General features: G+C 42.2%; 1 protein-coding gene across 9 annotated transcripts in view; it reads left to right on the top strand.

Annotated features, from left to right (window-relative positions):
* Dlg1 (MAGUK family member discs large 1) overlaps positions 1-18,236 on the top strand; it is a 630,693-nt gene that overhangs the window by 584,221 nt on the left and 28,236 nt on the right. For 7 of the 9 annotated variants that reach the window (XM_078194784.1, XM_078194780.1, XM_078194781.1 and 4 more), the window contains one exon: positions 8,480-8,506. The exons of the other annotated variants lie outside the window; for them this stretch is intronic. In XM_078194784.1, coding sequence (XP_078050910.1) covers positions 8,480-8,506 — 27 coding nt within the window. The remainder of the gene's footprint in view (positions 1-8,479; positions 8,507-18,236) is intronic. 9 annotated transcript variants of the gene reach the window in all.

The raw sequence follows: 18,236 nt of genomic DNA, 5'->3' as shown, positions 1-18,236 counted from the left end.
AGAACAGTGGAAGATCGACTGGCGGCTCGAACGTCTCAGAGGCGACTCGATTAACACCGTGGTGCGAGACGAACTGTAAAAACCGAGGTTAGGCGAGTCCGGTGGAAGAGGAGAGCGTGGAAGCAGAGCGTGTAGGATCGTCGGTCGATCATCGGGCCATTTGGCCGTGGACACCGGCTTCCGGTACGCGCGGGGGTGTCGACAGGAACGGTGGCTCGTCGTTCCGGCAAATATTAGTTCCGTCGAAGTCCCCAGAACAGACACGCGCGCGTGTTTCACGTGGTGTTGACCCCATAAACAGGCTCGGAACGGTCGCCAACTAAAAATACCCATTCCGGACGAACCAGTTCGCCGGCGGAAAAGAGCGCCGAACACGCGGCCGTAGATCGCAAACGATCGAGAGAGAGAGAGAGAGAGAGAGAGAGAGAGAAAGAGAGAGGGCGCGAGTGATCGAGAAGGAGGAACGGAACACGGAGAGGTGACCCATAGGAGGCGGTGCGCCGGCGACGAGGGAAATTCAATGGGGTCTGGACGTTTAAGGAGGACTTAATGAAACGGCATAAATCGATCAATTAAATCGGGCCGCGCGCGCGTTCGACGATTAGTCAGCCTCGCCGGTTGTCGCCCGCTTGATTTACGGCGCTTTACGGCGAGCCGCGCCGGCTCCTTGAAAAGTTGGACGAATGGCAGATAGAAAGCTGCCGGTTGTTGTAATTGGCTCCGTCGACCGACAATTGTTCCGAGGGACCTGCCCGGTGCCGACGATCCGCGGGATGTACAAACACGTCTGATCTCCGGTTGAAGTTTTCCCGCGATGTGAAAACTAAGTGAACAGTGCACCGTTCGTCTGTGAACACTCGGGATATAGGAACCATGACGAGGAACAGGCAACAGATCTTCCCGCTGCGTCCTTTCGCCACTCTGGGACGCAGACTCCTCAGGGACAAGCTCTACAGAAGGTACGTCAAGCCGGTCGCCGAGATTTGGCTCCCACGTTACGTAAGAAACGTGCCAGGAGTTCGCGAATTAAACGCGAACCCGCTTAGTTAGGCGTCGAGGTCGATTATGACGACTTCGGTATAGTTTTCGAGCACTGTGGAAGACAGTTGCTACTTCAACTCCGTCCGCGAATTATCTTTCTTCGGTCGACTCGAAACGCCTTTCTCGAAGCAGTAATTTCAGTTTACGAAATAGAGGAAAGCCGCACGAATCGATACCTAACGAACACGATAATCGATCGATGACAATTCTATTTTTGAACGAATATTCGCGTAACAAAATGTATATGTACCCATCTAAAATCCAAGGATCGTATTTGTCGAACTCTGTCAGCTCCCGACGAATACTTTCACGCAAATGTCTCACGACTGCGGATCTTTCCGCAAGATAATAATTGTCTACATTAATTGCAAGAAACTGAATCTACTCACGCATTCAATTCTTTTCTAAATAACTTTAAGTACTTCCGAATAATACAACAATATTCTTAGATTCTCCAACTATTTTCACTGTCTTGAAAATTGATCTGCATATTTTTATTGCAAGCACATAAAGACCCGCGGTCCGGTGATCACAATGATCGAGGGCACAGCGGTGTCTACTCGCGTACAAACAATTGCATCGTACCGCGATGCTTTAGACGTAGAAATTACGGGTAATTTTTTTACGCAACGTATTCTCCTGCGGGAAGAAAAATCGGATCGTTCTGGAACTGGATCGCTTCTACCATTCTCTAGATCCCGCATTTTTGCTCCCTGTAATTGCTAGCGTTCGTTTCTCGTCCGGTCGATAGTCGCCGAGGTATATCCACCTGTGTGTCTGTACGCGAACAGGTGGAATTATCCGGCGACCGCTGGATGAATTCCCGCTCCTGGTAAGAAAGATACCGATCTCTCGTTGTACATTGTTGCGTAGGCTGTTCTTGTTGTTTCCCATTCGGATTACCGTCTTCGTTCCCTAGTTGGCGTTTAATTACAGTACCGCAAGATCCAGTTGCAGACAGGTATTTTCATCTGGCATTAGGAAGTTAGTAGGTAGAAGTTGTGTTATTGAAATGTAGCCCGTAGTTTTGTCCGTCAATTATTAAACGACGGAATGACGTCGTTAGTGGAACAGGATTATTAATAAGACGAAAAAAGGAGGAATTTCATCTGGTTCTATGAGGATAAGTACAGTTAGCAACCTGTTCCACCGATGGAGATGCCTCTGGAGCATACTATGATGCCCATAATAGCTTGATACCCTACTGGAATCACTCCAGACAAGTACCATGCGAGTTACAGGATTTCAGTAATTAATTTAACCGCAACTGGGTTACTCTATTCTAATTTTAAGAAAGCTTTCACGTAAGTACAGGCCTCGAAAATTCAACGAGTACCTTTTTCGAAGAGGTGTTTCATATTTATGGAAACGAGGTTACAGAGTGAAATTAGAAATTCATAAAATTAATAAAACACTCTGTAATATCTTATAATTGTATACAACGAGTAAAATATTTTATTTTCAAACGTACATTCGTTCTAACAAATAAAGCATGGTACATACATTGTTTTAGGACAGACAAAACATTTCATTTTTGAAAGTACATTCTTCCAAACAGTTTTTCAAAGTCAATTTTTCTGAACGAATAAAGTGCATTATTCTCCGAAATATGTCAGCGATCCGAGACAAAGTATCTATTGCAGATGACACAAGGTGAGAAATTAGGTGGGCTGCTTCTTTCTCAAAGATCTTTATTCGACTGCCCTTTCTCTTCGGAAAAAGGGCCTGCTCCCCTCGATGAACCATCTCATCACCTAAACAGAGACCTCCTTATCTCGGAAACATAAATAGTGCGCCGCCTGACCGGCGACCATCTCAAAGATCGCTTACACTATTTACTAATCGCCGTTTGAAATACCGTGCTACCCGGCCCAGCGCTTGATTATTCCATGGCTTGTTATATGGGTGCGCGGCGCACGACGACCCTCAATTACATCGTTCCGCTAAATCGGCATTTCTGAAAGTCTCTACCTAAATTCGCGAGTGAAACTGTCCCATAAACTGTCGATCACGGGAGGGCCGGTAACGATCTCCGATCGATGCGCTTTCGAGAAAATTCGCCCGCTAATAACCCTTCTCCTTTCACGGGCAATCGTTTAACCCAGATTCCACGTGCGGTGGCACTTTATGAAAGGCGATTCGACGCGGCTCGCCCGCGTTGCGAGATGCTCATCACGTTTCGGATCGAGACCGGCGGCCGATAAAAACTAGCCTAAGTAATTTAACAGCTGAATTATTCGCCGAGCCGCCTCTCTCTCTCTCTCTCTCTCTCTCTCTCTCTCTCTCTCTCTCTCTCTCCGGAGACCCCTTTCGCTTCTCGTTAGCACCGCCATTCGGTGTTCCCGTTCACTGTCGTTCCGCGTTTATTGTTTCGCTGGACCCTTTGGATTATCTAATCACGTTGCATTACGATTCATTGGATCAATTGAATCAGATCCGACCAATCTCGGCCCGCGGTATGCAACCGGCGAGATTACGAGAGCTTCGGGGCGAACCACCTAACCAACTGGACACTCGAACGGTTTTATTTTTAATCATACGAGAAACGCGACTTGTTGGCGATCGTTTTTATCGAATCTCTTGTCGGCATTTTACTACGTGTCCATTTAAATAGTCCTTAATTATTACTGGACGAATAGGTGATATTTAGTTACGGTAGAGAGAGACTCGAGGAATTTCGTCTCTGTATATAATTTTCCATAGAACCATTAAAGAAGGGAAAAATCTTCTCGCGGCGCCGTTGCAATCGGCTAATTGCATTCAGAAAAAACATGATCATATGTGTAATAATAATTTATAACGTGCTCGATCTTAGTTCGAACGTTCTGCGCACACCCAATTCGGTAATTACACAGAAATATGGGATAATGATAATCGAGCACAGTATTTCCGACAGTAATTGCAGGAAAATAGATTTCTAATTTACAATCGTTAGAGCATTATAGCGATTAGATCCGCGGCGCGGCTTCGCCTGGTAATCGCGTATTCGAAACGGAATGATTGGTCGCGGCAACGAACAGCGTTCTCGCTTAAAGCGCAGTTTGTATAAATTATATAGCTGAACTAATCCGATAAGAAAATAAAGAGGGAATCGACGGGCGTCGCGGTCGGCTATCCTAATTATTGTTTCACCGTTTTCTCTTTGATCGCTCGGATTCATCGGGGGGAGGCGTATTAATAGCTGGAATTCTATTTGCGTACGGCTCGCCGGAACGGCGATAAATCAGGCGAAAAATATTCGACGGGAACAAGTCGTTTGCCGTGTGTAAACGTGCTGTTTACCTAATTGAAGGCGGTTTTAATCTGCACGTTAAGCAACTTACGACCGCAGCAAGTTTCACCTCCCGCGAGTGGATGCGACGGTAATTGAAGAGTAAACTGTTGGAGAATGTCCCTCGAGCCCATGTCCCGGCAACTCTCGACGTGGAACTCTCAAGTGGACACGTTGCTTCGGGAAATATCTGTGGCTGAGAGCCAAAGGGGACGTAAGTCAGATTTTCAAACGATTCAGTTCGCCTTCTGAAGTCTAGAAGATGGATAGCGGCGCGCCGTATTAAGAAAATGCATTAAAACCACTGCCACGCCAATTTTACTGTCGTCGTCTGTCTGAAATGTATAACATTTCTCGTGGATGCTGAAATTATCACTTTTTATGTGCGAAACTGTACACTCCAATCAGTCGATCTTCGTTTCGATCTACTGGCCTAGACCTGTTGTAAAAATATTTTTCTATGTCACTTGTATCGGGTTCCAATTGGAACGTTAATTTTGTTGGCGTTCGTTAAATCTTAATTCTGTGATACTTTGTCAAAGTTTAGATTGATGTCATACTTTCTCGTTAAAGTTTATCTTTATAGTACTTTCTTGTCAAGGTTTATTTTTGTAATACTCTCTCGTTAATATTTATTTCTGCGATACTTCTTTGTGGAAATTTACTTTTATTATACTTTGTCAAACTTCAGTTTTATAATATCTCGCCAAGCTTTAAGTTCGCGTTACCTTGTCAAGCTCTGTCTCTATAATATTTCAAGCTTCAATTTTCTAATGTTATTCCAAACTGAAACGTACGGATTAGAAAAGCAGCGATTTCACATCTCAAACGCAAACGATAATTCACGCATAAATCCAGAGTGCTTGGAGATCGGTAAACCATTCGCTCTGTAAATAGGTGAATCATAGAAGAAAGCAAGTCGAAGTGTCAACGTCAATCATGTCAAACCGGGAAATGCTCTTTCACGGTGAGGAAGACGTATAGGTTCGTTCGGGTGAACGTGTACAGTTTCCCATGGCGGGAACAAAATACGTGCCGGTAACAGAGCTAACAAGAAGGTGTTTACTAGCCGTGTCTGATTCATGGAGTAGAATCACGGGGACATTAAAAACGGCGGTGGGGGGAAAAAGGGGAAGTCGGGTACGTGTCGGCCCGGCAAAATGGCAACGTAATTGTGACGGACGATCGGGCGCGTACGGGAAAGAGACGGGAATCGGGGACACCGGTGAACAGAGAGCGACAAAACCGGCTGGAGAAAACGACAGGATGCAAATTACAGCGTGTGCGGTCGACCACGGCCATTAAACGTTAGCGCCACCGACATTTCGTCTAATTCTACTCGATAGTCGTGGAAAATACGTGTATTCGCGCGGGTGGGTGGCGGGGGGGGGGTCTCGACAATCCGCAAATCGATGTCGATCGATGCCGCAATTTATTCTTGAAATGTATCCGCCGCCGGGAAACCCGGTGATTTCCTCGTTGTCCAAAATTTCCACAAAGCTACCCTCTGTTTTTGGCGAGATTCTAATGATCGAACTGAGAATTTGATGATATAAAAACGAGTCAATGGAAATATAAAGCACTGAAAATATTACAAGAATTTTAGATTTTTTTTATTATATATCTACAGTCTATTTATAATTGCCTTATAGCGATGAATAATTTGTGTTTGATTACGTTTTACGATTAGGTAAAAAGGTATCCTTTTTAAAGAGCATTTATTTTATAATTCGACTGCCGTGTTAACATCAAAATTAATCTGACAGCTTGATAAATGATTAACACTGCATGTTCCCTTCTTGAAAATGAGATAAGTGGGATAAGAATGGGACTAATATAATTTAATCTCTCGCGAACGAGAATTTAATAAAGTTGTAAGGATATTCCTATAATTAAACTTAAAACGATCTTCATCAAAGTGCCACGAACATGGGTCAGATAGAAATTGTTTTCTTCCTTAAATAATTTCAAATTAAAAACAGTACATAGATGTTCTTAAATTTGTACAATATTCTCATTGTTTCATATTTCAACGGACCATCTAATCAAATTTTCTGGAGCAGGTTGTCAATCTTGGCATCACTATATCAACGTTTATACTCGAAACTTTAAAATAGGATTAAGATGCATTCGCAATCATTCTTTCTAGAATCCAATATCGTCTACCATATTCTCTATATCCTTATTGAAACAAAATGGCCCCGACCCTCGACGAAATAACGCCAGAAAATTTCGTTGCGAAACGTCTTATCACTGTTTGGGTGTTCCATTGGCAACGGATATCAGTTGGCCCAGGTCAAGCACGCAGAAAGATCTCCCCCTTTCGAAGTCGGGCGCCGAGAAAGACGTGGAAACCCGATCCCCTAATCTCGTGCGAGGTCACGGCCGTGATTTTATGGGAATCCGGGCCACCATTCCGGATCAACAGACCCCGGTACTTACGACATCGATGACCATGAAAGAGAGTCTTTTATTCCGGGACCCCTCCGACCGGAAAATTCCTGTATTCACGAGTCCCGCGATCGTGAAACATTCCGCCCCGATGGAAGACTATATTTTTCGACCGGGAGAGAGAGAAAGAGAGACTCGTAAACCTTTTCCCTTTACTGGTACAGGACAGTTTCCCTGATCTCATTTTTCGACAAAAAGAGAAACCCGTGAACGGCGATTTGTTACAGCATCGAAATTTTATCGGATTTTTATGAACAACCAGTTTCCTGGAATATCGGCTGCAATGCTATTTATAGCATTTTAATTTATACGCAGCAGAGCTGGGTATTATACAACATTATTCGAGTCAATTCTCGAACACGTTTTGCTCTTCAATCAATAGTTACTTATTTGAACTGACTTATTACTATTAAATAGCTAATTTTTATAATATCTAAAGATCACATTTACTAGAATATTTATTTTATTTAGAGAATATTTATTGTATAATTTATGGAGCAATGTTTAGAGTACGCGTGTTATGTGAAACATAAATTAAAAACTAGCATACGAATATTTTAATTATATTACATCAAAAAGCCGCGTTTCGTTTCAACAACCAATCAAATTCTTCGAATATTCTGTTGAATTTCTTACTCCATTTTTAGCTTAGTGAATCGAGCAATCGGGGAAGTATATTTTGATTTGAACCATCTGTTGATTTAACCATTTAATTAACCAAAGAAACTGTCCTATTTAATTGTACGCTATACGTAATTTAACACTCGATTTGTCGTTTATGCGAATTAACACGAATAATAGAGTAATTCCTATTTAATTGCGTTTTCGTGTGATCGTTGTAATATTAACTGTGGCAGTTAACTCCGCGTGATGTAGCAATTTGCATACTAATCATAATTAAACGGCGGATTTCCGTGCCAATAAAAATTGCCTGCATCTATTGCAATTACATTAGCTACTTTTGAATTTCTCTCTTTAGTAATTATAGTGAAATACAAGTATAATAAATTCCCCCTAAATGTCCTCCAAAAATGGTAAATTTGAGAGAGATGATACGATTATTCGAGCCTTGAGCCTCGTTTTTATAGTTATTAATAATCGATACTAGAAAATCGAATCACAAGGCTCAAATAATCGTATCTCCTCTTTCCAAATTGTCCATATTTGTTTGCAAACCGATGGACAATTGAGGTGAATGTACTGTCTTCTAGTGTCTCAAATTTCAATTATTATTAATTCTTCTCACAAATGCAAAACATCTGCAATGTAATCGCAATAATGTGCTACTATTATCCACTGTGAATTCTTCAGACAACAATGTAGAAATTGAATAATGCTATTTTTATCGGATATCGTGCCCCCATTAGAAAAATGTAGGTCAGGAACTCGCATAAAAGCAAACGAAAACGTTTTGCAGAAATAGCTCGAATATCGAGCCGTACACGTTGTATATGTGAGAGCTGTTCGGCTATAGGCGAATAGAGCGAACGATTTTCTGTTCGATTTTTGGGGCGTTATACTCATGAACATCGAACACAAGACACCGAACAGGACACCCCTTCCGCTCTGCACACCGTTCTTTTGATTTGTCTCCGTTTCGTTTCTTTTACCACCACGCCACACTTCACATAGGATACGAACACATTGTTATTCTCTTCCGATTTCTCTGCCTTCTGACTAACAGATTTACAACCTCGTTTAATTACTTTTTTTCAGTTCGTACATTCCTGATATATTGTACGGGTGAGTTACTGACAACTTTCAATGGAACTTCTTATTTATCTATCCACCATATCTTACAGTTTCGTTTATTGACTTGTTCTATTTTTCACTTCTTCTTTTTCTCTTTTCGTTACGAAGCATCCGGAAACAACGAATTAACGATTCACCTGGCACGTTCGCGTTATAGCGATCGCATCGGCTGCTCCGGCGACTAGTCGCGGCAAACAATATTCGCCGGACCGATTCTGTTTTATTCTTTGTACTCTAATTACAAAAAGCAGCGCAACGCGCTGGATGCATCGATCGGCCGCGGTCCGATCTCTTTCCGTTCGGGGTTATTTTTTTTCTTTTTTCTTTTTTTTTTTTTTAAATTCGTTACGCGTGTCTGCGCCCGCTTTTTTTCCCTTCCCAAAGTTTTTAATTAAATCCACCGCCGACGACCGACAAATATTGTTCCGTTTATATTATTCGGCATATTTTCCGTTATTTCTTTTTTTTTTTTTCTCCGTTTCTATCGCGGAACCGCGCGCCCGGTTTTTTCGTTTCTTTGTTTTAATTAAAGCCGCGATAGGAGCCGAGCGTTTTGCAACCCTTAATTAATGCTTTGCCAAGCTTGCAGCATGAATCTTTTTCAGTGTATTTAATAGAGACTTCAACGTCGCCGACGGTGAACTTCGACGATGGAGAATCTTTGGTGCCGTGAACGGGCATCGATCATTTCGGCGGGCACCGTCGTTAATTGGTTATTTGTAGAAACGGGGGAACGTGTTGGAACCTGTTTCTTCGACACGTTCGTTCGATTTTTTTGAAACACGACGCGTGCTTCTTTTTTTTCCAAAAAGTTTGGCCGGAACGCAATTTCTGTGGCAAACAAGCTGTCGCAATACGTGTCTATTTTATACCATTTTCGATGCATCGATTGTCCTTTGAAATTTTTTAATGTCACGGATGATTACTGTATTATAGACGGTCATAGTTGACCAATTCTGTCGCTTCGAAGTTATAATGATCCGAATCTGCGATTGTAATGACCAGGCAGCGGATTTGATGCATTTGTAGCAATATTGAGTAATTGAAATTTAAAATAGTAGAAGGATTAAAGAATTTTTAAATATCAACGTATCATTTTTAATCCATTAAAATGCTTAAAGAAGGAATTATAAAATATATTATATTATATATTAAAGAATAAAAAATATATTATTTAGTTTCTTTTGCTTACTGTTGACGCAGACGATTTTTATTTTCATTTAGAAATTTTGAATTATATCGTTAAAACAAGGATAGAATTTCTTTTGAAATATCAATGATGCAATTATATGTTGTTTAAAATAAAGAGTTTTATAATATGTATACTTGCTGTACTTGTTTTAATAGAATTTAAAATGACGTGAGTTCACGAGCATCAACTAGGAATAGAATTTAAAATGACGCGAATTAACAACAATCTCGAATGTATTAATAATATCAATAAGTCTTGAATAATAGAAAAATCTTCTCCGATGTTTTTCCAATTTTGTTTCCGATTTAATTTTCGCCACAAACGCATAAAATTCGCAGTCTACCGATAACCTATTCGCATTTGCAATCTCGAGGAGATCAGAGTGCCGATTTCCATAAAAATCATATGAAATTATGAAAAGTGGCCAACTTTTTGGAAAGAGATTGCCCGCACGCCGTTCGACGTGATTTTTGACGGACGGCGGAATAATTTATGCGCGGACACGGATCGTTCCTGTCGGCAGCCTTCGATCGCCAAATCGCTACGTACTCGAACATCGCGAGAACCGCTCCTTGTAATCCTATTAAAGTCTCGAAACTGGCACGGAACACGGATTTTCGGGTCTATTTCCATCTTCTACCTGGCAAGACGTCTTCCGCCGGTTTGTCGTTGGCGATTAAATTATATCCGTGATTCCCGGCTGACGTTGGGAAATAGAATGTTAGCCGTTTTGTCAGCGTGTATACCGTGCGCACCTTTAAACGGCGGTAAGTGGATCCGCGGGACTGCAAACTCGTTATTCGGGACGAATAATTTTCGGCTTCGAAACGGGACAATACCTCCTCCCCCCTCCACGACGGTTCGTTACGACGAAACTCGTAATCAAATATTTAGAATATACCGATGTTCGCGGACTTGTTAGCCGGCGTTTTTTCTCGCAAATGATAAGTATACAGAACAAATGAACAGGCGGAAGGTTGCATTGTTTCCCGCCAACGACGCGATGGTTGCGCAGGTTTTTCTAGCTTGCAGTATTTTGGCGGTTCTTCAAATTTTTTAGCGGCTACGTTCTAAATTCGAGTAATGTCAATAACTTTTTAACACAAAGTTTACTTATAATAGATTTTTACTATATATTCATATCGTGAAAGCTTTTTAGAAAAATTTAGATTATAGTGGATCTGTTCAAGAGATTAATTGTAAATTTATTTTAAATAAAAGTGACGTCAATTGTAACAAACTTTTTCATATAAAATTTAATTCTAACGAATTTTTATCATAAATTTAAGTTTGCACAAGTATAAATATTTTAATCGTTGGACAGGTGCCTGTGACAATGTAATTTTGATAATCGTTCCAAGTGAACAAATTGTTTCGAATGAAATGCTCTCTGAGACAAACAATTTTTCGTGATCGTTCCTTGAAACTGCCTTAAAATTGAACAAAAATCATGAGTCACTGTCCGAGGCAAAGCTTTTTCGACAAACGTGCATTCCAAATTCTAAATTGGCTAGACGGCGCCTTTGATGGAAGACCGCGGCGAACCGCGAATTTAAGAGGAAAAGTACGACGAGATATATTCCGAGGCGGAAGACACTCGCCGACTCGCTAATTAAACCTTTCTCGGTCGGCGTGTTTAACACAGGGATTACTTTTTCCGAGTAACTCGAGCCACGTGCTACAGCAGGAACAAGGTCAAGTGCCATCCGCAATTAACAAAGGATCCACCGGAAGTGGCGGGCCATCGCCTCGCGCCGCGCGCACGCCGTTGTCTGTTCCGGTTTGCAGAAACCCGCCTCTCGCTTGTACGTGCTTTTTCGCCCGGCCTGACTCGATACCAAACCAACGAACCCGCGAGTGCGTTTCCATGTTTGACAAACAGAGAGTGGAGGACGACGACGGGGAAAGGAGCCGCGGTTGTCGGAACAATTATGGTGACTTTCTTCGAGCCGCTTCCAGCGGCCTTCTGACCGACATGCTTTGTTAAACACACGACCAATGTGTTCTCGCTACTGAAAAGCTGTTTGTCCGGCGGGACGATTATCGATTCCGATCACGGACATTTTCAAAACGATCCTCCGACACGTGCTTAACCTTTGAGGTACGGGCCGCATAAAAATTCCGCGGAGCATGGAAGGGGTGTGTCGCGCACCATAATTTCAAACGACTGTTGCTTTCGAGATCGTTATTATTTTCGGTCGAGAAATTACTGGGTATGCTTTGAATGTTCGAAAATAAGGCATGACCACGTATTTCTGAAAATTACAGCGATTATTTCAATTGTAGTATTGTACTTTTTTCAAATTGCAGTCGTGTACTTTTTTCAAATTGTAAACGTGTACTTTTTTCAAATTGTAATTGCGTTCCTCATGAAATTGTAACAGCATTTTTCTTCAAATTGTAGCAGCGTTTCTCTCAAAATTGAAAATTTTAATTTACGTACAGGAGCAAAAAAAAGAAGAAAAAAGCTCGCGAGAAATGTTCTGTTTTGCAATAAAATTTCATTGACATACAGTAAAGATTAATATGGAGATAGTAAACGAGTTATTGTATCGTTCGGACATTGTTCTTGCACCATTATTTTATACTCGTTGAAGTCGACGATGTTAACCTTTCAATTATTTAATACATTTTAGAGAAAATATTGTCCACCGGTATAACAATTATCTTCACCGGTATAAATCTTATTAACCTAATATTTACAGGAAAAGGAAGAAAAATGGGGAATATCGTTTGCCGGTACAATGACAAACGATGCTGCATGTTTTATTTAAATATAGTTACTCGTTTCTAAGTTTCTGTACCTTATTACTGTTAAGCTGCATGAAGCTTGGCTTAACAAATTTAAGAATATCGGCACTGAACGTATCTATGCACAATTCATTATTTTTCAGTCCCGTATTCAGGACCCAACCACATTCAACGTTGTGAACAATTTCGCTTTCTTCGCAAGCGTCACTGATTCAGCACCTCGCTTTCTTTGATGTTTCCGATGCGTTATACAGTACTGCAGATTTCGCATCTCCCAACGAAGGCAAGAAAAGGCGGCCGATATAGACAGCATATTCTGCGCGCGAGGAGCTGTTTTGCAATCTTTCGGCGACGATATCAACGAAGAACTCCCCGGCCTCGAATGTTTCAACCTGCCACCGATCCGGCCGGTCTTAATTTTCCCCGGGGAAACTCGGCGAAAACTGGACAAAATGTCCGCGAGTCGGAGACACGCCTGCTTTCATCCCGAAAATTAAAGCTGCCGTTGAACGAGACCCCCCCCCCGGCTCGCTTTCAGTCGACGGACGTTGGATCGCCGGCAAGAAAAAACTTGTCATTTCATTAAGCAAATGAGACCGGCTGTTTTGTAACGCGCCGGATCCACGTTGTAACAGTCCGAAAAACCTCTCGGCGTCCCGCGGCCGCCTTTTCCGGTGTTCCGTTAATTAAACGGGGGACCCCCTCCCGATAGCCTGTGTCCCGTGGACGAACTTTAATCACGGCTGGACTTGACCCAAAAAGAGCCTGGAATAAAACGCGTCGCGGGGAGTCACGGCCGCGAGCAAGGAGTGCCCGTTCGACCCTGCTCTTTATTAAGGACGGCGCGCGGCGTCCTTGAGCTCCTCTTCCTTCGTCGAACCGTTCCTCGCCGGCTTCCGATTTCGTGCACGCTCGATGGAGCACACATGGCGGCACGGTGAAACGCGTGCCGTTCTCGAGGACCCAGATGGCCGCCTGACATCGATCCATTGTTCCCCGGTTCCGGAAATTTCGAGAGAGAGCGATGTCTCCGATCGGAAAATTTGGATCGTGGATTTCATGCGGTCACGACGAATGTCCTTCTTCCAGCAGTTGAAAAACCGCGCGCGGTATTTAGAACGTAATATTACTAGAAAAAAAAATATAGAAAAAGAAGAGGGATATTAACAAATTTAGTAGATGTACCTATATTGTGACTAAAGTGGCGCGGTAAATTAAAGAAAAATAAAAAAAATTGAATGATGGCGGGGTTATGTAAAAACTATGATATAATAAATAATAAGTAAAATTAAATTATTATAATAGATTATTATGATATAGTTATAGAATTGCGATATAACTATGTAGAATCTATTGTTCATATTTAGTCACGACGATTCACCGGAAGTAGTTTCACTAAATAGACAAAGGTATAGAAATAAATACAATACAAAGAACACAAAATGAATAAATCAGAAAAGAACAAAATACATAGATATCTGATAACAAAACGGAAGTTATTTATGACTGGGCCTGATATCTAAATCCTATGTTGAAATTGATAGAGACGATTTCCATTTCGCACAAAGATCTACAGTTTCGCCGTTAATGAATACGTTCGTATGTCGATGTTGCGAGAAAACAATATAACTCTTTCGCGAGACCCTCTCGTAAGAGTGAGCAGAGTGATCCGTGATCGTCGAGTCGGAGCACCGATTCGATATCCGTCGGATACACCCTCGACCGAGATTTTCCGGGCGCGAGCTCTCGCAGATACGCTTGTATCCTTCCGCTTTGACGAGGAGGAGGAGGAGGAGGAGGAGGATCGGCGGAGGACGCGACGCGGGCGCGTATCAGATTCGTACAGGCGTGGATCGCGCGGCTAATTGCAGCGGCAAGCGTAATCGGAGCCAGCCTTGCGAGAATGGAAATTTCTCTCGAACGTATCGGTTCTTCGATTGACCTAGTTGCGACGCGATGGCCGTACACGGTCGCCCGTTCGCCGTATTTCATCGACACCACCTGCCGGCGCGAGCCACCCCCGCAAGGGAAACCATTGCGTCGATCGCGATTTCTGGGAACGCGTCGCGAATCCGCTCGCAGATCCCCTCTCTCGCAGCCGATAACTGCTTTATTGAAATTCGATCCACGGACCGCGCCTACACGCCGATGCGATACGCGTACACGATATATCCCCCTCGGTAAATTCGGATTTCATATTATACTTATTTCGCGGCTCGGCCTCGCCGATGATTTTAGCAACATCTGCCGTCGAGTAGAAAATATGGGATTCGCGCGACAATCTTGCGGAAAGATTTATCCGGGCTCTTGGGATTCTATGGCGAACGTCTTTCGTTCACTGGTTGATAGATTAAGGACCGTTCTTCTTTGGAAATATCGGCTTTTTAGTATGTTCTTTGGAATTATTGTTGTTATCGGACACCGGATAGACTGGGATTCTCAATGTTGCAACATTAATTATATGTGGACTGAAATTCAAATATGTGAGACGAAATAGATACCATGATATCAAGGCTAGTCCAAAATTTATAGATAGAAGACTGGGATGAAGATATTAACGATACATGCCTATAAAAATTCGTGTGTAGTTTTATAGATGTTTCTGTAATACGATATAGTATGCATTGAAATCAATTGACTATAGAATTGATGCATTCATGGCAAAAATGAATTTTTGTACTTTCAAACTATTTAATAGATTTCATATTTAATAACATTAATATATTGCTTTCGTTCTATTAGACTCATTAAAGAAGCAATGCAAACCCTTAAGAGGGAATAAGTGTGCATTTTTGCAAGAATAATAGTTTCAGAAAAAGAATTATATCTTTTCTATATAATTGTTACCATTTCTACTAAACAGTTATACATTCAATCCTTAAAAGGCAAATTGCATGTTTGCTAATTACACTCGTCGATGCAGCTCGCAACTTTCCACGAAAAAGTGGCGAGCTTTTTACGTCGAGAAATCATTAATTTAGGAGATATTTGATCAGAACGTTGAGGAAGGATTGTAAATAATACGAATATTTGCCGACTTCAAACAACAGACGATTTCACAGAGTTTAACGATAGATTTTATGCACGATAGTAGATTTGAGGGTAATTAAGGGGATACTGCCCTCTCTCTCTCTCTCTCTCTCTCTCTCTCTCTCTCTCTCTTTCTCTCTCTCTCTCTCTCTGTGGACATTTCATTTATCTTTATTTCGTGCGCGCGTTTCGCGAGCAGCCAGCGCGAATTAAAATATAATAAATAAAAACAAATGTTGGCGAAGTGCCAGCACCACGAGCACATGTTGCTCTTCATCAGCCGTTGAAACGTCCCGCGAAAAACTATTAATGAAAACGGGCCAACGTCGAAAGTGGGTGCGCGCGCGTTTCCTCGACAAATTTTAGTTGGCCCCGTTTCAAAAGGAGCCGCGGTGAATAGAACGGGAAAATTAGTGAATTCAACAGCTCGCAACGTTTCGGGGTTCGGTGAATATAGTAAATGATACAATTGGATCGATCGATTAACGACTGTAGGCTTTTTCATTAGAGAATTTTGTTAAATCAAAGAGAAAGTATGTGAAATATCAATGACCTATTTATGTCAGTTTTGAATAAACAGCATTTTATTGAATGCAAAGTTCATTCAATTGCGTAAATCAACTGTTATCATCGATAATAAGATGTAATAATTTATACAATAGAATAGTTCGTAAAATGGAATAATTTGGAAAACGTAATAAATTTGTTCGAGTGTGTACTGTTTTAAAATAATAAGCAAAAGTAACAAATGGAAATGAGGGAGGGTAATAAAATCACTCAGAAAGCAAAGAAATCGGGAAAAAAAACTGTCAAATACATGTATACGAGCACAATTAAAAAATGTAGCGACCCTGGTGAAGAAACCCTTTATTTCTAGCCGATTTCGATTAACAGCCAATGAGGGCAGAAATAATTCATCGTTCGAAAAAAAAAACCCTTTGAAAAAGAAGGGCGCATTGAAGGTGAATGGAAATGAATGGTAATGAATGGAAATCGAGAAAGGCTGTTTATTCATTATGTCTCCCCCAAGTTTCAACAGTTTGCCTTCGTTATTGTGAAACTGAATCCACGTGGAAGGAAACGAGGGGTAAATTTAGAAGGGGCGCGGAAACCAAACGGGTGGAAAAGACGGTGACACGATGGACGTGAACCGCAATCGAAAGTGACTGATTATTCATTGCGTTCCCAGCAGGTTCCAGCCATATATTCTCATTCGCGTCGCAGATAACGAACATTTAATGAAAATTAAGAAAAATCCATTCGGTCGCTTCACTGACTGAAATAGCAAGGCAGAAAATTGAAATCGATGGTGATTGATTTGACAGTTTAATACTTCGCGAAGCAATACTTTCTTTAAAATCATTTTCCAACCCTATCGTGTTTTAATTCTACGAATAATTCGATTAATTTGCTATCGTTTTATCACAGTTTTGCTATTGGCATATCATAATCGAAAGGTTGAATTAGAGGTTTAACCCTTCAAGTAGACTGTAGATTGTTTATGCAAAATAAAACTCTGCTTTATTAGTTGATACATAAAATCCTCAATCTATTAATTAAGTTTGTTCTTCGAAATTTACAGGGGTTGCACTTGCGAATTATCGTTTCTCAAAAATGGCAAATGAATTAATGACATTAGTTAGTTGAAGGTGACAATTTTTCTTTACATTCTCCTGAAAACATTTCTCGTTTTCGATGAACTATTTCAATACCCGTTCAGGTCGTCATTATTTGGCACGTGTCCTACTGATATCTGTTTCGAATCTGCAATTCCGTTAACGGTAAAATACTGAAATTGAACGACAAAGGTGTGTGTACTTCTGTCTAATAAACGGGGTAGTTAGATAGAAGTAGAAATTCTCCAGATAATTGATAAAAATAGAAAATTCCACCGTGCTAACAAGTATAAAACAAATGGAACTTAATATTTATATAATTATGTGCATGATATATAAAACATCAACGTAACATAAGAGTTCATTATAGGGGTGGCCGGGCACCCAGGACGTAGAACAATGTTAGCGTTGCACATTGGCATGAGAGTTAAATTCATTGCCCGCCAAATTCGCATGCATCGAGCGATCCGATTCACCCTTGATTCTTGCACCACCTGAAGAATGAACCGGGGGTGGCTGCGTGCAGATGATCCGGCGTAACCGAATCAAAATCGAAAGTAGGAACCATCGGCGTAGCGACGCGTATTCGGCCGCGCGTTGCCCTATTTCCAGGATACCCGCCGAAAGGGCGTCGCGACGTCGGCGTCGGCGTCGGCGTCAGCGTCGGCGGCGGCTGCAAGGTAGGGGTTGGCAGAGGTAGTGGAAGTGTGCGAGTCTCAGCTTATTTCTATCGATCTGCGATAGGCCGCGGGGGCCGGCCGCCTCGGCGGCGCGACGCGACGCGGCGCATGGCGACACGACGGCCACCTATGCGGCCTTTAATCCGTCGCGACGCCCCCGACGTAGGGACGTGTCCGAGACGTGGAGCTACCTTTCGCCACCCTTTAGGAATCATCTCGCTCGTCGACCTGTCTCGTTTCCTCGGCCAGCTGCGCACGTTCATCCCCCGCTCGAGTCAGCTCTCGTAATCAGCTCTCGCAATCGGCCCGCAATTCCGCTCGGCCTTTCGCCGCCGCGAACCCGAAAACCGGGGCACACCGTGTGTGCGTGTTATGCCATAAAGGTTACGTCACTGCCGGGGAACAGGTGCGTCGCGGGCACACGCACCAGCGTGGCGCGCGTCCCGCGGAAT

This window comes from Augochlora pura, chromosome 11 (genome assembly GCF_028453695.1).
Source record: "Augochlora pura isolate Apur16 chromosome 11, APUR_v2.2.1, whole genome shotgun sequence".
In the NCBI taxonomy this organism is placed as follows: Eukaryota; Metazoa; Arthropoda; class Insecta; order Hymenoptera; family Halictidae; genus Augochlora; species Augochlora pura.
This window is presented reverse-complemented; position numbering and strand designations above follow the sequence as displayed.